The sequence below is a fragment of the Platalea leucorodia genome (genome assembly GCF_965183815.1).
Source record: "Platalea leucorodia genome assembly, chromosome: 3".
Lineage (NCBI taxonomy): Eukaryota > Metazoa > Chordata > Aves > Pelecaniformes > Threskiornithidae > Platalea > Platalea leucorodia.
Genome location: NC_138825.1, coordinates 82459468 through 82486515, shown reverse-complemented (window position 1 = coordinate 82486515; position 27048 = coordinate 82459468). Strand labels below are relative to the sequence as shown.

General features: G+C 39.4%; 1 protein-coding gene across 8 annotated transcripts in view; it reads right to left on the bottom strand.

Annotated features, from left to right (window-relative positions):
* The window catches only part of USP45 (ubiquitin specific peptidase 45), a gene marked incomplete at its 3' end in the record, with an annotated part of 54810 nt that overhangs the window by 20490 nt on the left and 7272 nt on the right, over positions 1-27048 (bottom strand). For 5 of the 8 annotated variants that reach the window (XR_014227579.1, XR_014227580.1, XM_082306011.1 and 2 more), the window contains exons 2-8: positions 25720-25826; positions 23421-23590; positions 21708-21811; positions 20482-20582; positions 11160-11305; positions 9785-9880; positions 7543-7673 (exon numbers count right to left, since the gene is read on the bottom strand). Coding sequence is in view for 6 of the 8 variants with exons in the window: in XM_082306011.1 (XP_082162137.1) it covers positions 7543-7673; positions 9785-9880; positions 11160-11305; positions 20482-20582; positions 21708-21811; positions 23421-23590; positions 25720-25819 (848 nt within the window). Of the gene's footprint in view, positions 1-5279; positions 5553-7542; positions 7674-9784; positions 9881-11159; positions 11306-20481; positions 20583-21707; positions 21812-23420; positions 23591-25719; positions 25830-27048 lie in introns of those variants that run through there. The other 3 variants (XM_082306012.1, XM_082306014.1, XM_082306016.1) reach the window with 2 other exon arrangements.

Below are 27048 nucleotides of genomic sequence, written 5' to 3'. Positions count from 1 at the left end.
AAATTAATTTACTAAATGATATTTCAAGGGAAAATAGTTTACCCATATGTTCCACACCATTTTATAAGCTTAAATGAAAGGAGGAAAAAAAATGAACTCAGCCATGCCAGTTTTTCGTTTCTCTTGGACTTTCATTTTACTAGCACATAGAGCATCTACGAGGACAAGATTATTTAGGCTTCTCTGTGCTTGTACTAAATCCTCTTCGAACCTCACATAAATCTACATGCTTGAATTTTAACGGAAACAAGGATGATGGGAATGTAACAGCTACCACTTTAAAAGTGAAGTGGCAGCAAAAGTGACTTGTAAATATGCTATGTAAGGTTTGAGTCAGTTACTTGGACTGACAAATTATGTCCCTGGCAACACTGCTTAACATATATCTGTCACTCATGTACATAGCATGCTATGTCATGTTGTATATAATTCTAAATACCTGGTGTTCTGTGGAAAAACATTTCAGGTTAGTGCATTTGGTTTTGGGGGGAAGAAGCCACAAAAGAAAATCAAAAAAACAACAATAAAAAAAGAGGAGGGAGGGATGGACGGAGGGAATTTCACACCACACAATGCATTTACTGGAAACTTCCTACACTTACAAACCAGTATTAGGGGAAAAAAAAGAATGAATCCATGCTGATACACAGAAATCTGACAACTAAAAGATGTGCACTCTCGTCTCCTTGAAAATATGCTTCAAGCGAGATCCTTGGCAAAAGTGGGGGACTTGAAGATGGTTGATTGAGTTGACCGCTCACAGATGTGCCGACATATGGAAGCCAGTGCCAACGCGATACAACCTGTTGTACAGTGTCAGCAGGATAATGACAGAACAGGTTGAACTCCTGCTAATGGCCATAAGTGGTGAAGGACAACTGTGACATCTACATGCCTACTACTTATCTAGCTTCTTGTTACTCATCTGGAGACCAGTTACAATTGCTTGACTGTCAGTTAAAGAAATATTTTTTCATGATGATTGACTTCCTAGAGTGTTTTAATAACAAAAATTACGTAATAACATACAATTTTAAAGGAAATAAACCCTCCGTCCTCTACGCATTAATAATTTTAATTCCTATCTTATATTTGAGGGAAATTAAGCTATCCTTCAAAAGCAAAATCAGGATACAATTACAGTCATTCAATCATACTGCACAGAACTGCCATACCTTTACTGTCTCTAATAAAAATCCTCTCCAAAATCATCCTTTCAATAATTACTCTTTTTGAACAGAAGATATCCAGATACCTTGGAAAACTTCAGAAACTTGGAAATAGAAACCAGAACACACTATTTGTTTTTTTCCAGTAGTGCAAAATGCAGAGGAACCCCTTTAATTCTGCAGTATCCTACAGAGAAGCAAAGTAAAATGTTTACTTAATGTTAGCCTGAGAGAAGAAATTCTGCTTATCTGCAGATGATGTTAATCTCTCAAGACTGATCAGTTACCAATGAAAGTTACAAAAAGCATGCAAAGGGCCACTTTATAGAAGTTTTCACAATTCACAGGACTTAACCTTTCTCAGTGATATGATAAAATATCTATTCACTGTTATTATAGAATAGCTAGAATGAAAAGTTTTTTTCTTCCTAAAGCAATCGTTCTCGTTAGTGATCCCAAGTTATATGCAGCACTATGACAGAAAATAGAGCAAAATCCTATAGCATGATTAATCCCCATGATTAATCGTATCTCAAACCTGCCCCACAGACAGAAGAGTTCTGCTACCACGAGGTGCTTGGTAGGAAAAAACACAACCAAACACGGCCTTGGACCCATGTGTAACTCCAATAAATAAGAAGAGACATGCCTGTCCTATCTCGATGGCATGGATAGACAGGACTTAGCTCTCCTTTGGACGTGCTGGATGATTTCTTCCTTCTTTTTCTGCCTCACCTTCCCCAAAACAAGAAAATGAGGCACCATCACTTTCTTGCAATGCACCAGATCTCTGGTACATGAGCAAAAAGCACTTGTTAGAAGTAGCTCTGAATGGACATAATAGCTGACATGCCGCAACAGAGCCATTTCCCACTTGACCATCGGAGGGAAAATACAGCTCTTTTTACTGAGTAATGGAAATACCTGTCTAGGGAAATTTCTTCCTGACTACCAGCTGGTAGCCAAGTGAAGGCCTTTATGCATGAGGTATTGTGTCCCTATAAAAAAAGGTTTCTCTTTATATGGACATGTAATTCTTCTTTCTTCCTTTAAGTCCAGCTAATGTTTTCAACAGTGCTCTGTGACAGCAAGTTTCACAGGTTAGCTCTATAGAATGTTAAAAAAAAAAAGACTTTTTTTTTTCCCCTGGCTCTAAATCCGTTGCCTTTCAGTTCCACGGTCAGCTCCTTGAACTCTTTTGAGGGCAGTTAACCAAGTACAGCTAATTTATCTTCTATCATTTATTGTCTTCTCTTGCTGTCATGCCTCCTGTTCATGTCTTCTCCTGTCTAAACTCCCAATATTCAAGTCACTCCTGACATGAAGGCTTCCTATTTTTGTCACCTCTCCCCAGAGCTCCAAACTAACTTTCAGGTTAACCTGAACATTGCTACTGAGGATACACCTCTGCTGTACCTAATGAAATTATTGGTTTTCTCCTTCACTGTTATCTACAAACATTGCTTACGTAGTTCACCACGCACATTGCAAATACTTGTGTTGTCCAAAATGCCGCTCAGGTTCTTCCTCCTGAGTGAAGGAAGCGAACACAAAACTCGGGAACAAGTGAAGATGATTCCTGCCAGTGCACACTACTTATATACGCGTTTAATCTACTTTGCACCTACAAACCTCATCCATCCAGCTTTGTTAGCTTCTTCCTAAAATTAAGGAAATTCTGCCAAAGTTAACTGAAATAAAGACGTGCAATCTTTCAACCGCTGATGGACGGAGAAGACTCAATCTCCTCAAGCTCCTGAACATGGCACGGCACCGTCAGCGAGGCATGTGGAGGCATGACAAGGACCCAAAATAATCCTTCACAACTGATTAAGGAAACATCAGCGGTGTGTTCTGCTGCTATTATCTTTAAATGGTAAAAGTCAAACAGGAAAAATAAGCAAGTTGGAAATCTTTTCTAAAAATAGATTTTTCTCTACAGGAATATTATTTTAAAAGGCTCAAAAAGACTCCTAATTAATGAGAAAAATCCTGTTTCCTTCACTCCTTAAATCTTGTACAACATTAGCTCAGTTTCCCTTAGCATTTCCTCTCAGAAATGACAAATGTGGAATGCTCCAAGCACTGTTTAGGTTTCCCTCCAAAACTAACTGCCTATGGTCTCTGTTCTCTCTGCCCCACATAAACCTCTGTCTTGAGTTCTACTTTCTGCACCTGAGAAGGAAGGATGAATACTCCTTGGGGAGGGAAGACCTATGTACATTTTGTGACCACCAATAAAATCTTTGTTAGGTGAGTGTTTTTTCCTGCATGCTGATGTAGCTATATATTATCCCTATAAATAATTATTTGGTGGAGGTTTGAAGCAGCTAAATTCTGTAACTACTTTCTGGACTCATCACTTATATGCTGCAACATTTACTTGCTACACAAATCTAAGCTTTCTTCCACCAATAAAGTTATTCAATCATAACAAATAGAGGAAATAAAATTTATGTCCTCTTAATACATCAGTGTTGCATTAGTCACTAAGTCTCCAGATAAGTCAGAAGTCTGCAGTCCTGATATTCAGCATAGTGGAAAACCAACAGAAGGGCCCTGTAGCTATGCTTACAATCTGTCCTCGCAAAACATCTGACAGCTGCAACACTAACAAAATTAACAGTGGATGAATTAGTACCAGACGTTAAACAGTTGCTACAGAAAGACTCATCCATTTCTTTTCTTCTTCTCCCCTTCTTCAACCTGGCTACCCCACCACTTGATAAAATTAACACTCAGTATCATTTTTTTCTTTTGTTATTTAATAAAAAAAGCACCACAAATACCCTTTCATACACAAGACGATGAAGTTTACGCCATGATCTCCCTAGACTCTTAAGGACGCAGTTTGCAGTTGAAAGGACTGTCCCCCAGTTCTCTTATTGCTTTTCAGCAGCAAACGTGCATCCACTTGCAGAGTTTCTCACTTGCAGGTTTTGGGATCCCACCTGGTGCCATGACAGAGCTGCTCCTGAACAAGGCAGCGCCTGCTCTCTTTCTTTACAGGCTCTCTGCCCATACCTAGCTGTATTTCTACATGCCTTCGCCCGCTCCTTTTTTGCTCTTCCTTCCTTCCCTGCCTTCTTAGATCTTCTTTCACTGAGCACTTTTCAATTTTTGAGTAAGGATGCCTGTTCAAATGTGAGCATTCAAACTCATACTGCAACAGCTGAAGCAGGTGGAGTCCTGTTGTCCTACAAAGACATCAAAAAAAGCAACTCTGGACATCAAATTCAGAAGTGTTATTCCAGCACTGAACTGGAAATGAGGGCAAGTGTCAGGTGTTACATTATACAGCTACCTTTACTATATCATCAACTGATCCAATGTGAAAATATGTCACCATTCAGCTAGGAGATTAAAAAACAAAAAACCACCCAAACTCATCAATACCAATTTAATAAAAATTTATACATATTTTTATATATATATATAATCCAATTGTGTCATCAGGGAAAAGTAACCATTTTTAAAGGATCAGCCTTCTGCTACAAACAAGAAAAATGTTATTAGGAAATTGCTTTGTTACTTTTTGGCTAGATAGCATACTGTAACAGTCCTGACAAGGAGACAGATCTAAGAATATAAAGAATAGCAGCATACCATCACCTGCTGACAGCTTCAGCATTTCAACCATTCACATTTGTAAGAAGCCTAGTAGGATTTGTAAGTGACTATACTAAGTAAAACATGTATATTCTGCATGGCCACTCAGTGTGTGTGCCCCTGTTTTGCAAGCTACAAGCAACTACTCAAAATAACATTATGGTAAAGACTGGGACGGAAAAGACAATTCATGGGTCATTAAGTCCAACTCTTGATATCAGACAAGATACATGTACTATACTATCTGTACAACCTGCTTTATCAATTGTTTCCTAAGGAAAGGTACGGTCGTATACTGTAGACTGGGACTGAGACAGCAAGATCTGTGATGGGGAAGGAATAAATTAAAAAACAAAAACAAAATGAGGTTGCAACTGGAGTCAGAAAACTTTTATGTAAAGTACATAAAACCAAAACATTATTATTAGAAGTCCTTCCCCATGCCATTCTCCCCAGTAGTTAACTGACTTGTATCTCTCTGACATACCTCTCTGAAACATGAACTTTTCTTTTCAGTGGAGTTCTTCCTTTTACACATTCATCCTGTCATCTCTTTAGGAAAGATGCTGTTTGAACTTTACTTGTTAAGTAAAAAGAGTTTCTGCTAATGCATGTGAAGACGACAAGTAGTGCATGCCTCTAAGATTGCTTTAGTAACACGACTTCTCAGCAGGATTCAAAAAGCAGTTTACGGAGAATGCTGCAGCAACACAGACTTCTTCCTAGCTGGGACTCCTGCAATCTTGCCATGCTCTCTCTTTCATTTCAGCTTTGCTAAAGAGCAGAAAGCCAATTTTAAAAGATTAAAAAAGGCTTTGTAAAAATGGCATGACAGAACACTACATTCATACCGTTTAAGTTAATACATAGTAAATGTATTCAGTTTGCAAAGATAAAGATTTCCTGTTCTCCTACTTCCACCACTGCAGACTGCTGAATTTGCTGAAATTCTCCCTTTCTTCTTTCTTGCTTACGTCACCATCAATAATAAAACAATCAAAAGACCAAAACTTTCTGTCATACCTGTGCAGCCACTTATTGCCCCTGAACACCTAATTTCTTGCTAACACGATGTGGCTGACGCTTTTGTTATTGATACTAGAGCTAGTAAAGGATTTATATCTCAGTTGTGTTCTGCAAGGATAACAAAAGTAAGAAGTAGGTATGAAGGCAAGAGATGGCAGAAGCTGACAGATACATGTCTAAACAGCCAAAGTCTGCTGCCCACATTAAAATATGTTTCAATTTTAGCTGGTAGTTAAAGTATATGGCCATCTTAAAGATCAAAAAACGACAACAACAAAAAACAACAACTAGATATCTGGGATTTAATACCAATACATTGTGTAGCCAGCACTTGATGACTATACAAATACAAACACACACCCAGAGCAGATACAAAATAGCTATCACTTCAAAAATACAATGCCATCTGAAGTGCATTGCATCGTGATTATTTTACAACGAGTTTGCTAAGGTGGGCTTCAGACCATGTTTTACATCATCTTTTCCCTTCTATCCTTAATACTTACAGAGAAAAAATTACTATCACTATTTAACCATTTCCCTACCATTTCTCAACCAAATTTTGTTCTTAAAATCACATTTTTGAGTCAGGCCCGAAACAGGAGGAGGGTGAGGAAACAACATATTTTTCTTCCCTACATATTTTTCTTCCAGGTAGATAATGCTGAACAGAGAACACTGTTGTTTCACTCAAAATCACTGTAAGGATGCTGTAGACACATTTCCTTTTACAGCTCAAAAGAAACAAAAGGAAGTCAAGTACAACAGAAAAAATTCAATAAGTTTCTGAAGTTGAATTTTGAGGGTAAAGAAAAAGTAATAACTGATTTCTTTATCAGAATTAAATTGTCCCTGCTCCAGTCTAAAAGCTTTTGTTTCTTTATACTATATTTTAAACCCATGCTTGCACACTGACGTTGCCCTGGAACGCCATGGAAGGAGGCTGCAACTTTCCTCCTAACTCTCTTGCTGCAGAACAGTTAAAATTCCATACAATAATTTTGTAGCAAATAAATTAACATGCATTATTAATCATTTTAAATGTGAGATTCAGCTATATCATCCTCCAGTTACTCTGCTTCTACAGCTTCTTTTACTTGTAAAGTCAGTATTTAAGTATTTGTGTCAACTTTTAAATAGGTCTTCTACAGGTGTTTTACAAAGTAAGATTGTTTGCATCATAATTGAAGGCACCTACAAAGCACCACTGTAAACATTTTCCACATCAAGAAACAGGAGTTTCTTTAGGGCTTGTAAGCTCTTTGCAATCTGGAGCCATATGCCATTTCAGTACTGCTTCAACTCCTCACTTGTTAGACCCTTTTTAATTTTGAATTGATGCCAAGGTCAGACATCATAGCAGAGGTTTCCCATTTAAAAGCTTACCCTATTTTTCAAAATACCTACATACACTTTGCAGTATTAGTACAGCTTTATGCTAACATACAACAAAACCTGAACGGTAATTCTATTTTCTTCAGTTTTACCATGCCCTCTTCTGCCTCCTCACACCCAGTTCAAAGCCCACTGAAAGTTAGTGGTTATGGACTGGGCCATACGTTTCATGAAGAGCAGGTACAACCCTGGAGCCCTGCAACTTTAAAACATGAAGAAGACATTTTCTGGACTGCCCCGTAAAAATCTAATGGCACCTTAGAAAGGACAACAGACAGGCACATTTAGAAACATACGACAGGAAATTAAAAATAAACAAGTAAATGACACTGACAATACGTACTTTTGACAAAGCTGGCTGAAGAGCATTTTGGGAGAAAGAGGACCTTTTCCAGCCTCCCTCATGCTGTGAAGGAACAAGAACATCGCTGAAGTCAAGGGTCCCGGGCTGGAGAGGTTTACCACCAAAGGATCCTTCAAAGCAAAGGTAAACTGCACATCAGATTTCAAAGTTAATGATACACAAAACTTATTTCAAGTTAGTACATTTATGACAAAGAACAACGTAACTTTCAGTCTTAGATTTTTTTTTTTTTTAAATGTTGCCGTCACTACATGATTGAAATAGTTGAAGAGAAAGCCTACTAAAGCAGTAACAGTTGCAAAACCAAACAATTCTTGTCAAGCAAATTGGTTGGTAACAAACAGTTTTGGAAACAGGCATGTCAATGAGCCAGTCTGATTCTCACAAAACCAGACTACCTCCTTTATTACCTGCTTTACTCTTACTCCCACATGCACTGAAATTCAGTTGGAGAAACAACACAGGCGACCTCCTCCGTGGGCCAGGATAAGACAGAGCTCAGTGGCACTCTGTCTACTCAGCATTAGGGAAGGGGGGGCCAGTTCCTCTGAGCTGTGAGCCGCACACAGAAATCTCCACACATCTGACAGCCACAGAAACACACCCTGTTCCTCCAGGAACCAGGCACCTGCACGGTACGGGCAGCGGTTCGCAGCAGGGGCTGACAGCAGACCCCACAGATCCACCGTGTTGACGCGGGACAGGCACGGGGTGCATCCCACACAGCCCCTCCTGGTGCGAGATTCACCCCAGCCAGCAGGTCCCGGGCCTGGAAGGAGCCGGCCAGCAGCCACCCGAGCCAGTCTTAGAGCAGGAGAGGCTCCCACACTGCTCACATGCCACGTGCATCTCAACGGCCACAGATTGCCAGCTCTCCCGAACACGCTCCCAGATTCCTACGTGACGACAATGCTTCCTACCAGCTGGCCTGACTCTCACCAAAACAGGTCCCAAGTGCTGGACAAACAATTAGAGAGGCTGCCTTGTCCAGAAAGCAGATCCGCACAAAACATAAGCACTATGGATACACACAAATGTAAAGTATTTGCATTATATACGCTACCAAAAGGTGGAAAAATGCCCTTTACCAAGCAGGAAGCTGGGAGTTTCTACATTACTATTAGTTAGACTACTGCAGCCCTCTAATCCTGTGTTGGCATACAAAGACCAGAAAACACAGTCTTTACTCTGAAGATCTTATTTACATTGTAAGCACTGTCATTAAACAAAAAATAAATCTTTCAACCTTATGGCTGTGCAAGTTTCGCATCAAGCATAAGCCCATGTACCACTGGCTTTCTAAGCCTCCGGGCACCAACAAGCTCCAGACCTCCACCGTGGCTCAGGATAACTTAGTGAAACATGCTGCTCCGAACTGCCACTGGAGGAAATACAGACAGCAGTGCAGTGAACTGCACGCTGTTCTTGCCTGGAGAAGCTATGAACACCACCGACAGCAACATACAGAAATCTTCATCATTTCAGAGGTATCTGAAACAGAAATCCACCCCTCAACCCTCACTGCCACCAGAAAGCTCCCAACGAACAGCAGAAAAAGAAAAACAGAAAAAAAAAGAATAAAAAGTCCTCTGTAAACTGCTTTCTTTAGCTAGCAGAGGCAAAGGGGTGTTCTCTTTATTGCCAACAACGTATTATGAAAACCCAAGTCTCTAAGACATGACCGGGAACAGCAGCATACTCTTTTGATAATAACCATAGGAGTCTCTTTCCCATATGCCAATGAGCTTGAGAACAAGAAATTTGGTCCTCACTGAAATTTTGCTTCTCTCAGTTTAATCCTCTGGCACATGAAGCACATAATAAATTTTACAAGCCTTTTCAATGAAGCGCTGGGACAGAATGGAATAAAATATTTCATTAACACTTTCTAGATCCAAATATACTATTTTCTGTATTATACATGCATACTGAAGAAATTAAATAAGAAACAAAAATAAGCCAGCCACTCTTTCTTAAGGTCAGGCATTATTTGCTACTTCAATGTCACAAGACGTGAAAGGAGGTGATTATTCCTCCTCCTCCAGGGCTGAATAATTAGTTTGGTAAAAGAAGTGAGTTCACAGATATCATAAACCAGCTAAACAATTAAAAGGCAAAAGAAACGGGAGAGTGCGAGTGTGTCTTTAACAGAGATGCGCTCTCCCATCCTCCAGCTTCTTCCCACATTTCCCCAAATTTGTATTTCTCACTGCATACTTACCAATTGGGAGTCTGAAGTATGACAGATTTTTAACTTTGTTCCTTTCTCCTTCATCTCATACATCAGTTCATTTAATATGTGAGTCTGTGCCAAGTTCTTAAAGAAAAAAAAAACAAACCCATGAAACACATGTTGATCTTTCAACTATACGTTTTTCTTTAGTTATAAATTCTAGCTTCAGGGATAGACAAAACCAAATATATTTCATAACATACAAGTGAGGTTTAAATCAGACCACTAGAAAAAGCAGGTATACCCTTATAAGAGCCAAGATCATGGATCTCAGGCTGTTCCTAAAATTATATCTACTGCTGTTTCTGTAATTTTAAAATAGTTACCTAGTAATAACTTTTTATTGAGCAACCAGATTCGTTCTTTTTTTTTTTTTTTTTAATGGTGAGGACCTTAGTATCAGAAATTATTTGTTTCTATTAAACTCTGCAGTCCCCCTCATCATGCCCCAAGGAGCACAAGGGCTCTGGCACACTGAAAAGCATTACCTCTCTGAATTTAAGAGAGAAATCAACTCAACATACCTCTGCTTTGTTTCTTTATTTTTGGTTAACTTTGACTGCACATCACTTAGGTTTCTACAATGCCCTAAGTATGGATGGAGAACAATTAGCAGCAGTTCTACTCCTTACAAATTTACTATTTGTTTGCCGAGTTTTGTAATCACCACCATAAACACAAGGTAAAGAGGGCCAGTACAGAACACCTTCGTAGCCGTTTTCTCTGATTTGCTCACTCCTGTCTGCAGACATACACATGTCCCTGCTCAATTGACAAGCAATAGGATGTTCCAATATAAAACCCAGTGAGGCTGCTGCTTTTCTGAGGATGTTGGATTAGTTGTACACTCAACATCAATAAAAGTGTATTAGTATAGCTCATTCCTCTTATTCTGGTCAGAAAGAAACCCATAATCAACAAAAGTGTACTTTTATAACTGCATCCATTGCAGGGGCTTAAAATCATCACAATGCACTGTGCGGACATTTACATTATGCATAAGGTACCACTTTTCACACCCACCAGTATGGTAAATACTGTGCATTACTCATGACTGCCTAATGCTGAACTACAAATAAAACCATATGCTAGCGTACAACCCACACACATATGCGGCGTGTAAAACACTTGACATTTTCATTTGTCTCATTACTGTGAAAAACGCTACTGATCCAAGAATTCTTTTTTGTTATAACAGGAAATATTGCTTGGATAGCAAGGAGTGAAAAGAATTTGAAAAGGACCTTCAGAAAGCGGAATGAAGACTGGCAACAGTCAAAACCTTTTCGGAAGCCCAGAGTTTATACAGATTAAGTATTTCTGAAATCTATGAAGAGAAAGCTGTATAATCTTTCCAACTTACCTGCATGACAGCATTAAAAAAGCACGTATTTCCTAAATTATTTATTCCTTTGACTGGAACAGATGCACCATTACCAGAACTTTTTCCTTTCAGTATTTCACTTGTTTCACTGTTTTCTTCACGGAGTCGTATGATTTTTGATGAACCTATAATTAAACTATAGATTAACATTACTATATAATTGCAGAGTTTAATCAATTCAGTCCTTCCGTGGATTACGTTTATCATTTTTAACATACAGGAAAAGATACCCTGATGGTTAAAGCAGGTAAAGACTGCTTTACATACTCTCTAAAAAAAAATAAAAAAAGAGAGACATCACCAGTTAAACCCCTGGAAAAAAATTCCCCCCAACAACTACATACGTCCAACAAAACCTTCCACGATTACATTGTCCCATAAGACTGTAACTTCTTCAATTACCCAAGCAATAAATAAAGTAAAACTGGCTCTGTTAGTTTATTAACAATAGGCAGTTTAGATGTACGTTCATTAGACACACTAGAAACACCACACAAAGGCTGCTTTTTGGTGCATTTGAAGAGAGGCAACCAAAAGTTACCACCTGAATGCTGCAGGTCTTTATCAATTATCACACTTTGTTTGAATTGCCTTGCACAACTCGGTCAACGGCCGAATCGGAGTTGTTATTGGTTTCCCCCAAACACTACATTTGCTCCTCCATCCACCTCCCTCTGATGCAGCCTGAGGAACTGCTAACACAACCCAAATGCATACATTGCTGCTGTTTTAATCTTATACAACAAAAATTTGATAAAACTGCAATGGAATATGCTACCAGTATAATGTCCACATATTTCCTTATTTCCCTTATTATTCAAATAGATGAGGGGCAGCAAAGTTAGACAGTCATTAACTTGTAGCCTAGAGGTAATGGCAAGACTTGAGATAATATTTAGCCTTGAATTCTACTAGCAACTTTCATATTGTCATGGTTGCAGGACTAAATATGAACATTACTGACATCTGCAGTGTCTTAAATATTGATTAACAATGCATGTCAATGTAAACGAGTTATGGACTTAATAGATGCCAAGAACTGTGATGCTGCAATCTCTGTCTTGACATATGAATTCATGTATTTGTGCTAATGAGTTTCACATTGAAGTCTCATTAAAGTGTTCTTGAGAAATAACTAACAGACCTATTTACGTTAATGAAATGTTCATGCCAAAAGGTTCTTTTATGTACACTCCTAGGTAGTTTCTTGCTTAGAAGATGAAAAAATATAATTAATTAAAAAAGAAGTCATTAAAATATCTATTGTATCTGGCAACAAGCTTCTGACGCAGACTGTCTTCACCCTATAGTGCCATCAAGGCATAATTATTTTTCCAAATTGTATCCGAGTTTGTTGAAATGCAGTTAAGAGGTGCTTTGCTGTTTAAACACATTTTTTAAGTGTTCTTGGTAATACTGCTTACACAGCTTTAAAATATTCTCCTTTCCACTGGTGTGGAAAATTAAGACGGTACAAGGGCAAAGTAAGAGATCAAGTTCTCCTTGAAAAAGCAGACAACGCAACGAATGACAAATAGCTTGGGAGCTGCTCACGCCCTGAAACACTCACAGGTTTATGGGCTACGTGCACCTACACCTTTTCATTGAAATGCTTACAAGGGGCACACTGCAGTGGCTGAGACTCATCCACCCACACAGAGCTCCAAAAGAATCATAGCAGGAGGATGGGAGCTCCAAGTGTCTGCAACTCGAAGGCACTGCTCACTCTCAGAAATTTAATAATCTAAGTGGAGACTTCTTCCCCTCAGAAAAGTGTGCCATACAGAGAAGTGCTGGGGAGAAGAGATGGTTAAAAAAAAAAAAAAAAAAAAAAAGGAAAAAAAATCCAAAATTGTGTAAATAATTTGTGTATTAGTATACCACAGTTGTTGCATTTATCCATCGGCATTCAAAAACATCTGGGACAGCATCTTAAAGTAAACAATGTTCACAAGGCCATCTGGACAAAACTGCAGGCAAAAATTAAAGCATAAGCATATGGAAAAGCAGATTTTTCTCTTCCCTTTAGCAGTACAGGATGACAAATGTCAAACCTAGATCTGTCCACGCTTCACTGTGCTATGCTTTGCAGCACCACCTGGCTCTCCTTGCACAGCCACCAAATATGGACAGCACTGCCACAGCGGACCATATCTGCAGGGCAAACTCGATAAAAGCATTTCACTTCATGGTTAAATGGCAGCTTCACACAAGTAGCAAGGTTCCATTTGCTAAACCTTACATATAAATTATTTAAGGGAGGGAAAACAAAGCCAAAGCATCCAGCTTTGCGAGAAGAGCTGGATGAATAAGCAATTATAAAACCCAATAAATGAGAACCAGACATCCGATTGCCACAAAGCTGGATAATTAGTATAGGGATAAGGAGAAGTACAAGTAAATTAAGAAAAGGCCTGTATGTTATTACTGATGTCTAGGAGCCTCCTTTCATTCAGAAGGTTTTAATTACCGTCTCTTGATTTTTAATAGATTTTACAAACACTATCCACGTGACATTTTACTAGGATTTTTGTATCTGTGAAAAAGTCTTAACAGAAACGTGTTGCTTTGCTATTACAAACATTATCTGCTGCCTTGCTTATTCCACACAGATATTTTTAAGGACATATACAGAGCCAGAGGAGGGACAGCAGTTTTTAATTTAACTCCACTCAGTGGCCCCAGTTCAGCGATAAATGACAGACAGGCCTGAAGCTGAATGTTTAGTTGACATGTGAAGAGTTGGTCAGTCTTAATAGAAGATGCTGGTAATGACTGCGATAGCTAATACTTCTACAGATTGGGGCTGGAGGGTCCTTCTGCAAGATTAACCCAAGGCTACAAGCATGTTATTAATCAAAAGGGTAATATGTAATTTTTTAAAGTGAATTTGCACTGAACTGTTTCATGGACTCTTGCCGACACAATCTTGCAATCCTGTAATGTTTTAACAGGCGTGCTCTTGGATATGAAAAGTGACTTTTATGCCACTATAGACACAACAAGGACCCCAGCAGAAGGATTCCATCAGAATGGCTGTCATCTGCTGCTGCCCACAAGGGCCTTCAGCTCCTGGCCAAACAGTGTTTTGAGAAAAGAAGTACTCCAAGCCATCCGGCTGCATGCAGTAATACCTGTTATAAATGAATGTTAATGAGAGCAAAGCAAGTGAAAAGCACAAAAGTAATGAAATTCATAGATTGATTTCGTCTGTAGTTCACTATTACATCTTTTAGAGAGTTGACATGGTGCCCCTCAACCTCTCTGCCCTTCTCAGGCGCTATGGACATCAGCCCCAGGCAGGCCTGTCCCTGCACAGCAGGGACAGCGTATCCCACTGTGACTGTTTTGGGGCTCACGCGTTCAGACTACACCTCTCTGTCAGACTCCTCCCGCAGTTTGGTTATGGAAGTGGCCTTTCTAATCCAGTCACACCGGGAAAACTCTCACCCAAGTTGTGCCTTGATCACCACAACCTCCTTTTCCCTTGGCAAAGCGTATCTGGCTGCAGAGACGCCCCACCGGAGCACTCTGCCAAGACCCATTGCCCAGCTCTCCATCCGACTCATCACAGCCTACTGACCACCTCGTCCCTGGCACCAGGTCAGTGCCTGCCTCTGGTCCCACCACGACGTCCACCTCCAGCGCTCACTCTGGTTCTCAGACAGCTGTGTTGGTGCTTAGGCGCTGCCTTCATGTACAGCAAAGCTTCCCGACGTCACCCTGCTCTCCCCCATCCCATCAGACCCAGAGGAAAGACTGCTCTTCTGCTCCAGCTCTGGCTTGCAATGCACTCTTGTCTTGCCACTCTTTTCTTCAGCTTTTTTCTACCTACTTCTGCTCACCTGTAGTCTTGTCTCGTAAGCTCTCTGGAGGCAGGTAACATCGTTTTGTCCCACAGCTGCACAGCACCAGCCTCATGAGTATCTGACTGAGATTCCTAAGTCCAACGTTCAGTCCATTAATCAGAGCAATTCACCGGACCAGGTGTACAAACACACATGGTGCCGACACATCCTCTTGCAAAAGATGTTCAGAAAACTTATCACAGGTTTCCTATCAATTTGTTTTGCCAGTATTTCAAACATTTGCAGCACACATGGACTTCTGTACCGCCCTTGCTGAAACTGAGCTGTGCCTGGGGGTGCAGATGGTATGCAAGCAAAAAGATAAATGACATCCAATTTTTCTTTCAGCCAGAGGAGTAAGCATTTTTGCTCATCTTTTCAATGCAACTTTTTTTTTTAATTAAAAATGAGGGTTCCAGGAATATGCACTTTTATTCCAAGGTCAAGCCTTTTCTATTGAATACAGCTCTGGTGCTTCAGTTGAAGGTCTTCACAGTAAAAGCAAGGTTAATAGATTGCCTTTCTTTTACCAAGTTCTCATCATGCTGTATTATGAAATGCTACTAAATTGTCTGGCACTCCTTTTTTATTTACAAAATTTAATTTTTTTTTTCAACACTGTACAACAATGAGAATCTAACCCTTAGAAAAACAGCACGGTTCTCTTCTGAAACGGTCACTAGCTCTGTGTTTTAAAAGCCCAATTTCTCTTGCAGTGGTACAATCCTACCAAATTAAAGATCACAAACTGCAGTTTTATTTCTCTGATTCTGCCAGAATGTTATAAACTAAAAAACACGTCTGCACAGTGTGAAAGGGCAAGCTATTCAAGCACCAATTTTGATCCTCTACCCTCAGATGACCTGTGCTACACCTCACAAGTAAATAAGTACGTGGACAGGAAAGGGAAGAACCTGTGGACAAAAATGACATAAAGTCTAAAAAATTTTTTGCCAATGATTGAGTTTTCATTTCTTTGCAATGCATACAATTAACAGCAGCCCCTAACAAGTAAGTAAACTTGAAAGAAAATTTATGACTGACAACAGAAATGTCTTTTTGCTGAAGTGTATCTCAGATTCGGAGAATCAACATATTCTGCTTTATTTTGCTAGTTAATTTTCTTTTTAAGTAGATAGAATGGACTTATATGACTTGAAGCTCCAAACTACATGTAGTGAAAATCAGTTATGAAAGAATAGAATTATTTTTTTCAGTGCTATCCTTTGTCAACTGCTAATATCCACAGACAAATGCAAATCTGAAAAGTTATTCATCATACTATTTGTTTTTCTATACAAATTAACACCTATTACTTGTAGTGTAAAATTATATATTTTTTAATCTTTGTTTTACATCAGTTATATCCATTAAAATAGAAATCAAGTTTCTAACTTTCACCTATTGGCAAATCTGGGCAGCTGAACTTACTAGCAAAATCTCATTCCTCTGCTTGTCCTTCCCAACAATAAAATTAACTACAAAATTTGAGAATAAATATTCTTCCTTCCCACTCTATTGCCAAACAAACCAATTTAATTAACTGCTCTATAAAAAAAATTAAGTATGCAATCTTATGTCTCCACTGACGTCTAATTTGGCTTTTGTAAAAGAAAATACATGTAATATTCACTTTTAAAACTGCAAACCAATTTATTTTCTCCAGCAAATGAACAGACATGCAGATTGCAATGTCTCAGCATGGTTTCTGTGTACTACATGTGCATTATGTCCATGTGAAGCTCACAAGTGTGCCACACGGACAATACTGCACCTGCCTTTCTGTGAAAATCATCATGGCCTGCTAACCTTTTCCACAAAACAAATTTCTGGGTGGTACACCCTAGAAAGCAATCTTGCTTTATTCTTCCATCTTGTGCCCAACATGACCTCTTAACCAAACAGACTCCTCTAAAAAAAAAAAAAAAAAGGCAAAAAAAAAAAAAAAAAAGCAGGCATTGCTGGGTACAACAAACCATAGGATCAGATGCGAAAATCACACAGCTGCAAGCATTCTTTTGGGAACCCAGCACTGGGATTTATCTCAATCGCTTAATGTAATTACAAAAGTCAGTCATGTAGTAGTAATGTAATTTGCACATTTTTACAGCTGAAGTGAAGTTGAATCTTTATGAGAGGCTGAGTGAAAAGCAGGGATCCCGCTGCCACACTATTCCACCACATTAGTACCAAATGACAAGCATTTTGCTTTTGTTTATTTTCCAAGATGCATTAATTAGGAAATCTATATAACACTCCCTTACATGTTTAAGCTGATTATTTTATCTTTAAATGTCTCCTGCACTTTTGAGAACCAAAAAAAAAAACCTAGCAGCCCTCATCTATTACTTATATCCATGTTCATACTGCATTTCTGCAGAAATTTCTACACAATGCTATTTGAATTTTAATGACGCACCATGCCAACCAGTTGTTACAACAGAAAGAAATCCAGACGTAAGATGAATTGTTGTTACAGTGCCACATTCTGATATGAAAATTAAGTGTCTTCACTTTGGCTGCTTTTTTAGGAAGAAATAGAAAAGCAATGGCAAAAAAGCACAAAATTGGTTTTTAAGTGGGAAATATGAATTATTGTCAGTTCTACACTAGTTGTTTCTCACAAGTTATTTTTCATTTAATTAAAATTAGTTTATTTTTATGATGGGTGAATATACAAAATGAATTAAAAAAATGTAGGCCAACTCAGAGTTTAAAAGATGATAGTTACACTGAAAATATCACTGTAACATGAAATAAAATGCTACACTTGAAAAAATAAAAGATAGCTTGTCAATAGTAGAGTTAGTTTTCACTGTTATACTTCGTATCCTTTGTTTGCTGGACAACAACATGAATTACACTTTGATTTCAGATTTTATTTTTAAAAAAATCCTTAAAGGCAGTCTAACTTAAAAAAAAAAAAAAAAAATAATCTTACTTAAGTTACATTTCTTTATGGGAAGTACCAAGTGTGTCAGCCCAAGTATCTGACATAAAACAGAAAAGGCACTGCTGTTACATTTATCAAAGTGAAACAAGAATGCCAGTCCTCCTTGGGAGTTCCCTCTCACACACGCCACTTTTTTTTTCAGTACGCGTCCGTTCCCCAGCCTCTTCCAGCAAGCAGCGTGGCCCAAGGCAACAGGCCATGCCAGGTAAACAGCTTTTTTGTCTTTTCCTTGCCACTTAAGAAAACCCAACAAATCATTTTTGGGCCCACGTTCTCGGAGCTCTCAAGAACGGCATCCAAACTGCTCAGCACAGCCATACTCTCTGCCACGTGGAGAGGGTTGCTGACTTCTACCTTTAAAACATTACTGGAAGTACACACACACTTGTTTTTTGCGTGAAAACAGGCTTGCACATGAGCCTTAGCCCCTTCCCGGCATGAAGCAGGAGACACGACCGCCCTGCAGGAGCAACCACCACGTGCTGAGACCTCTTGCTGCTGAGGCGGCCACCCTGCAAAGCTTGCGCATGATTTCCTTAGCTCTGAAGGACGTCAGCGTGTCTATTCGCTCACTCAAAGCCAGGCACGTGCATGAATTTGGAGGATGACGTGTAACCGTCCAGACCGGTGACACGTGGCCTGAGACACTGGGAAATCAGTCCGTCACCGATTTAAAACTGCCCTGCACCTCCCACCGCCTTGCAGGAGGACCCTCGCGCTGCCCACAACACACCGCAAGCCCGACATCACCGTTGGTACCCAGCTCTACCTTCCACATCGCTGTCGTGAACCTCATTTTCCAAGGCACCAAAGCAAGCAGGGCCAACTCAGTGCACTACCACAAAATGCGTGATTAGAGCTAGTTTTTCATTTCAATGCCTGGTCTTGGAAACTGAAGGGAAAACTGGTTTAACTAAAACAGGGCAGGGGAGTGGGAAGATAAAAAAATGTTTACACCCTAAACAAAAACAATACAATTTTGTTTCCAGTTATAGAAGAGAGTTTCCAGTTGTATCGGGCAAATACTTAAATGAAAGATAAATGTTTTCAAACAGAGTATCAAAATGAAACACAAATACATATACACCAGAAAAATATTCTGCGCTGCTCTGCTATAAACACCTGATTTTTAAGAAATCCTGGGCCTAATTTAAACTTACTTTTCCCGAGTTAGGAATTTTGGTTGCTTAATTTAAGACATTTCACAGAAAACTTCTAAGCACCACACTCTGAGAAGTTTAGATATTTTGAAGATTTACAAATTAAGAATCTAAACCATGAAGCACACAGTCATATCGCTCTGAAAGTCTTATCCAGCAGTACAAAACCAGAATGAAATTGTTTCCATTAAATTAACTGAAACAAACACTTACAGCATTTTCATCTGCAAGCAAGCTGCAACACCCATTTATTACACGTAAACTTGAAACTGAAGCTGTGAACAAAAGTGAAATCACGTACTGTATTTTCATTGCTCCAAGCAAAAAGATGCAAAAAGTAGCAATTTATCAATTTATTACAAGTCAATAATTTAACATACAACTTGTGACTAGATCAAAATATAAAATATCTATTTCTGAGCAGCCCTTCATTTTTTTCCCCTCAAAAACTATGTAACACCTCTTAAAACCAGTAAGTTTCATGCACATGCAGCTAGAGGAATACCTAGTCTAATTCAGTAAGGCAATTCTTTTCCATTCTTACTTCCAACCAGTTGATTATCTCTGCTAAAAACTGCAACTAATTGTTTTAAAAGTTTATTTAGGCTGGTTTTCATGAAGAAGATCTGGAATCTGACGCATTCGCTAAGTCACAAGCCAGAAATGCTGCCGAGTGTGTTACAGTAGGGATGAATAACATCAACGTTATCAAGAGTAGACAGTTGAGGGCCACACATACAAAGTTTTATCTACTGTTACATATATTGAGAAGATACAGTAGGCTCCTAACATAAGAAAATAATTTAATACTATTTTCTATTAATAGAAATGAGCACACTGTCAATTAAGACCCAACAATATAAATGAACAGAAAGCATTACATCCAACAACAGAGTACTAGAAAATCAACTTAAACAGATGTAATTAACTGTGGAAAACAAATTTAAATCAGAAAAAAATTAAGATGTGATACGTCCACACTAGGAAAATTCAATTCATTTATGTTTCTATATAGTTTTTGTGCATTAATTTATATGGCATCTTATTTAAGGTAACATCTTGTCTACAATAAAGTTTCTTCATTAAAGACAAAATTTGGAAAAACTGTCCTACAGTGCCCAAAATATTTTTGAAATGTAATCATACTGTAGAAAAAAAATGAAATTATGTTTCAACAGGCATCACTTGCCCAAGTAATTGTGCAATTACAAACTGCATTATACTCACATCATACATAATTTTTCAACTGTATATTTAACATGACTCAAAATCTGCAATGCTCATTTTTAGAGACAGTACGTTACAGATGTCTCCAGATAAAACGATTTGCGCAAACTTACTTGGTTCAGCCCTGGAACCATGTTTCTGAAGAAAGTCAACTATCTGAGCCAAAACCTTTTTGTTGCAATGTGTTGACAGCTCTTCATCACATTCATAACACCTAAACAAAAGGAGAAACAAACTGGAATTCAGGATATCTGGATGCACCTCCCAACTCTGACAAACCTCTCTAGCAACCTTACCAAAATTACTTAAGCTCTAGATTACGAGTTTTCATACTAAAAAGAGGAATAAAATTGAATCCTCTCATCCCATATATGCTCTTCTGTAGATCAGCCCCAATTCACTGTGATACTGTCCTGGTTTCAGCTGGGGAAGAGTTAATTTTCTTCTTAGTAGCGGGTACAGTGCTGTATTTTGGATTTAGAATGAGAATAATATTGATAACACACTGATGTTTTGGTTGTTGCTGAGTAGTACTAAGTTGTTGCTAAGTAGTTGCTAAGTAGTTGCTAAGTAGTGCTTATACTGGTCAAGGACTTTTCAGCTTCCCATGCTCTGCCAGGTGCACAAGAAGCTGGGAGGGGGCACAGCCAGGGGGGCTGACCCAGACCGGCCAAGGGGCTATGCCATACCGTATGGCGTCATGCTCAGTATATAAACTGGGGGAAGAAGAAGGAAAGGGGGGACATTCGGCGTGACGGCGTTTGTCTTCCCAAGTAACCGTTATGCGTGATGGAGCCCTGCTTTCCTGGACACGGCTGAACACCTGCCTGCCCATGGGAAGTAGTGAATGAATTCCTTGCTTTGCTTTGCTTGCACGCGCAGCTTTTGCTTTGCCTATTAAACTGTCTTTATCTCAACCCACGAGTTTTCTCACTTTTACTCTTCTGATTCTCTCCCCCGTCCCACCGGGTGGGGAGTGAGCGAGCGGCTGTGCGGTGCTTAGTTGCTGGCTGGAGTTAAACCATGACAGATACTTACAGATTTAAATAATCTCAGTTTATAGTCCTGCAAATAATCATATATAACATATTTATCATATAACTCGTATAACCAGCCAACTCTCTGCATAACACAACGGACTCAGACTTCTTAGTATTGATTTGTGACCCCTCTGACAGTCCTAAGGACAAACTAGTTTTCTCTCCAGAAAGCCTGCCTTTCCTCTATATGAAGTATTCATTTTCTCTGTCAGAATCATTCTTTATCATGAGAAGACACTGCTTTAAGTTATGAGTAGCATACACGAAGCATACACGAACACCTGCATACTCATTCTTACCATATGATCCACGTGCTGAGGTTGATAACAATGCAATGAGGTTCTGCACGTGCTGTTTGGAAGTGTTTCAGAGAATGCTGGCCTTCCGAGTTCTTACTACATCCCTAAAACCGGAAACATCAACACAGTAAGAAGGAAAAAGGGAAGCAGGAAAAGACTGTATTCTTTACTTTTCAAAATAGCCAGAAAGCTATAGTGCCCTAAACACTCATTTAGCATTTTCAAGGATTGAGAGGGTTTAATATTCTTTATAATCCAGTATTATAAAGATAACAATGAACTGGTTTTTTTTAAATGAACACATTTTCTTTTTACTAATAAAGGAAAATCAATGACAACAAAAAACTAAAACATCATCTTTTCTACTTGGAAAAATCAGTTAAAAGTACAGAAGATCATTAAGTTTGTTTTAACTTAATAGAAATAATTCCTAGCTTTTGAATAAGTATTGAACAAGTATCAATAGACAGCAAATCACGTCATTCACAAAAGTAAGAATTCTCTAAAAAAATGTGAATTAAATGACTACGTAGCATATTTAGTCCACAAAGTGTCAAGGAAAGGACAGCATAGGTAACCCTCACTGCTCAAGAATGCCAAATGCGTTCCAGACATCAAATACAAAAGGCACGTAAATTGGTTTTGTACTAAAAAGCTACTCAGAACACACCACTTATGTACAGCAACTTCAAGAGAAAGCATTTGCAATTTTTCAAGTATCTACAGCGTGGGACTTAGAAGATCCACGACTGGTTTCTGAATGAGGCATGAGTTTTGGAGGCTATTAACAACGTAAACATGAAAAAGCACACAGATTTAACTCTTTTTAAAAGTCCACCTTAACTACAAATTTTCAGAGACAAGCTATATGAGTCCTCCTCAGATCCAGTTAACTATTGCCTGAAGCCTGCTAACAGCATGTTTCTTTGCAAAATTAAATCTGTTCAAATACTGGTAGAAGCTGGCTTCTGTCCCTACTATAGCAAGACCTACCAAAAGTCTAAGAAAATGGTGAAATCCTTTGTTCAGGCAACTATTAGCTGAACCAAGCATGGCAGTGCCTGTAAACTGAATTTTTTTGTATCAGGCTTTACTTCACTCACACAAGAGAAATCTGCGCAAGCCCTTGGGGTCAAGACCTGCCATTTTAAACTCTGAGGCTGCGATTTGACATTATAACTGATCCAATCTAATGGCTAGCTGCCACAAAAAGCAGCATTGTCACTCCTGCACAGTCCTTTCTCCCTGGTTTCAAGCACATCTAGCAACTGAGTGTCCATAGTATAAGTTGATTCAGCAATATACATATCCATTTTTTTCATTCATTTGTATTTGCGGGATCTTCTGCCAGATGAGCCAGCTGAACAGATGCATTTTGCACCGACACAGTTCCTGAAGCCAATCCTCCATAAGTGGCAAGAGCATGCAGATGAAGACAAGAAAAAAGGCAGGAGCATCACTTACTGCTTGTGATGCTGAACCGCACCATAACACATAAAGCTAACCCAAACCACTGCTGAAAACCAGACAAGAACATAAGGCCACATCCCACTCCACTGAAGAAGCTGAAGCATGGTCTCTTACAACTAAGTGCTTACATTACACTGTTCCACTGAAGGTAATGAGACACCAAACAGACAAGAATCTAGACTGGTCATATCCTTTAGAAAACCAGGGCCTATCCACCTCCGTAAATTTCCAACGTATGCTTACCTGAGAGCCACATTTGAGACACAGCCATATGTCCGAAGGTGCCACGGGCTCACCATCACTCATCCGCCTCTCCTTCAGACATTCTGCACATATTGACCAAACGCTCTGAGCCACCGCTCTCTTCACATGATGCACATCCACTGCTTGGCTCACGTGCTGGCAGGTTAAGCCTAAAGAAAATGACACATACTCACTTTCATCCATTAAAAATAATAGCTATGAAAGGGAGCGTGTCTATACTAAAGGAGCAGAGTCCTCAATGAATTCAGCATTAGGAAAAAAAATGGGAAAGAACTAAAACAGGAAAAATCAGCCAGCTGCTCCCCATGTACTGAATTTTACAAAGGATCTATTTCAGTCTTTCTATAATGAAAAACCTTTTCAAGTCAATAAATACCACCTCTTAAAAACAGATAAACTATTTTGTACAAAAGTACAAGGACTACTTTTGTACAAAATTCCTTTCCTTGTTCGGGCGGGGGGGGATGTGTCAACCGAAAATACTACATAAATCTGTTTTTGCATATAGCAACACAGGCAGTTGACCTCCTTTCCCATTCATAAAGACAGATTTCTAAATACCCGTGCATCCTTAATACAACTGCCCATTCTGAACATGAATATCAACCACTGTTCTTCTCTGTTATATTTATGTACAAATTCCACTATAATATCACAGAATAACCTAGGTTTGAAGGGACCTCTGAAGGCCATCTTGTCCAAACCCTCATTCAAAGCAGGGTCAAATACAAATTTAGAGCTGGTTGCTGACAGCTTCGTTCAGCTGAGTGTTGAATATATTCAAGGACAGAAGTTTTACCACCTCACTAGAAAATCGGCTTTCTGTTTGACCATCCTCATGGTGAAAATAAAATAAATTTCCTCATACCTAGACAAATTCTCCTTGCCCTAACTTTTGTCTGTTGCCTTTAGTCCTTTCATTGTGGACCTCCTAGAAGAGTCTGGCTCTGCCTTCTCTACCTATCAGCCAGTCAAAGAAAGAAACTATACTTCCACTCCTTTGGCTAAACAAATCCATTCCCTTCAGCCCCTCTTCACACATCATGTTCTCCATCCCCTTAACCATGTGGAGGGGGTGACCTGCTGCTGGACTCAATCTGATAAGTCAATGTCTTTCTTGTAACAAGGAGCCCACAACTGGACACAGTACTCCAGAGGAAGTCTCACAAGTGCTAAAAAGATGGGAAGAATCACATACCTCAACCTGCACTCTAGTTAATACAGTCTAGCATACAGTAGGCACAAGCCACACGGCTTGCTGTTTTCAGCGTGTGCACTAGGACCCCCAGAACCTTTTCTGCAAAGCTGCTTTCAAGCCATTGATTCCCACCTTGTAATTGCATGTGGTTATTTTGGCCCAGGTGCCAAACTCTCCACTTGCCTTTGTTGAACTCTGTGAAGTTTCTGCCAGCCCATTTCTCCAGCCAGTCTAGGTCACTCTGAATGGCAGACCTACCCTCCAGTGCATCAACTGGTCTCCTCAATTTGTTGTCATGAAGATAACAGAGCATAGCCTCACAATGACATCACCCAGCTCTCTCAGCACCTTCAGATGCATTCCATCTGATCTCATGGACTTGGGCACGCCCAGTTTGCTTAACAGCTCTCAATCTCCTACTCTGGACAATGCTTAAATCCCAAATTCTGCCACTAGGCTCAGAGACCAGGAAGGACTGAATGCAGAGCTCACATGCGAAGGCAGAGACAAAGGAAGGATTGAGTTCCCCAGCCTTTTCCCATGTCCCATGTCCCTAGGTCCTCTGGCCCCTTAAGCAGCAGGTTTGCACTTGTCTTAGCCTTCATTTTACTGTCACAGTACCAATAAAAGCCCATCTTACTCTTCACACCCCTCATTAGATTCAACTCTAACTGAGGCTGGCTTACCTAGTCCCATCCCTGCACAGCCAGGGCCCCTGCAAGGGCAGCCCAAACCTGCCTCCACCCTCTCTGCCCTTTCTTTTGCCTCTGAGCTCAGTCAGAAGCTTCCCATTCAGCCAAGCAACCTCCTGCCACACGTGCTTGACCTTCCACGGACTGGGAAGAACCGTTCTCCTGCTCTGAAGAGGTTGTCATTAAAGATCAACCAACTCTCCAGCCCTTCAGGGCAGTAACATGGTATAACAATAGATCATGTCATAAACACCTAACTGGGGATATTTCTGCTATAAATTCAAACAAGAAAAGTATTTCATGGTACCGCTGATTTGTGGTTTTCATCAGTCAACATGGAAGTTATTAGCCCTCAACCTCAGGGCCAAACATCACCTAATGTATTTACCTGAAATATCATCTGAAGAGTCTTCATCCTGTGGCCTGTTAGGCCTTTTGCTTCTCTTTGGTTTCTCAGGGTTGGCTCTTGATGGATCTTTCACCCGCATCTGTTACCTACTCGGAAAGAGAAACAAGTGTTGCTTTATTGTCTAAATGCTTCATCAGCTGTAGTGAGTTTGAACTCTAAAAGCATGAGATCAAATCACACATTCAAACCTTACGAACGCAGTCTTAGGCTTTGATTAATGTCAGCTATTGTGTAACAAGGAGTATGAATGTGTCAGGAATGAACTCTTAGGAATGCTGCATGATCAGTTAGTTACATTACATGACATTATAAATTGCATCGGTAGCTACAGGGGACACACACTTCCAGGCAGCAGTGTAAATATTTGAGATACCAAGATTTTCCTTACTTTTGTTATTGTAAACTACTACAGAGCTCCAGCCATACCTTACCAGAAAAACTTCATTAAAATAAAACCTTCTCTTCCTTAACAAAGCTCCATTAGGAAAGGTTTCTGTCACCATTTAGCCTTCCACATTCCCTAAAAGCTTTTGAGCAATTTCAAACACTTTAATAAAATACAAAAGTATTCCAAATCTCATGAAAGTGTCCTCTCCTATGAGTGAGGACAGACTGGAGCGTGAGCTGACCCCTCTATATTAAACATCAGAGAATCCATACAGATGAAGTCTCTCATAGGAAATCTGGGTCATTAATCAAGGAGTCCTATGAGGAACAGAATTGAAGGATAAATATTTGCTGCTAAACTTAAAAAAAAATCCTGAGAGATTTCAGCACACTGGTCATTTAATCAAAATCCAAATGTGAATTCACTGAAGGAGTGTAGCTCTGCATCACACAAACAGCATCTGAGGCCTAGTTTACAGGTTGTCTTTTAACGATGTGCTTCATAAAAACAAATCTATGTTTTCATATAGAAAGCATATGAATATAAGGTAGTCAAATATACATACATTCCAAATCTGTGAGCCATTCTGTTTAGAAAAATTATGTCGTCTTGTGTACCACGTACAAGTTAATAATGTCACCTGAGCCACCAGTACCAAACATTTTCAACTGTGCTACCTCATTTATGTATCGGAAACCTCTAAAATGCCCTACATTTGGGAATAGCAAAAGATATATTCTTGCTATGGCTCAAGTAGATAAGTTTGCCAAAGCTTAAAAAATTTGTCTACCTAAGTTTTTAAATCTTCTCTGTATGTGCATTTAGACCTCTGTACTACTGAAGCTCTGAGAGACACAGGAATTGACCTGTATATTGAACTCAGTATTCCCTCTCCTTTCCTATCCATTAAGCCAATCATC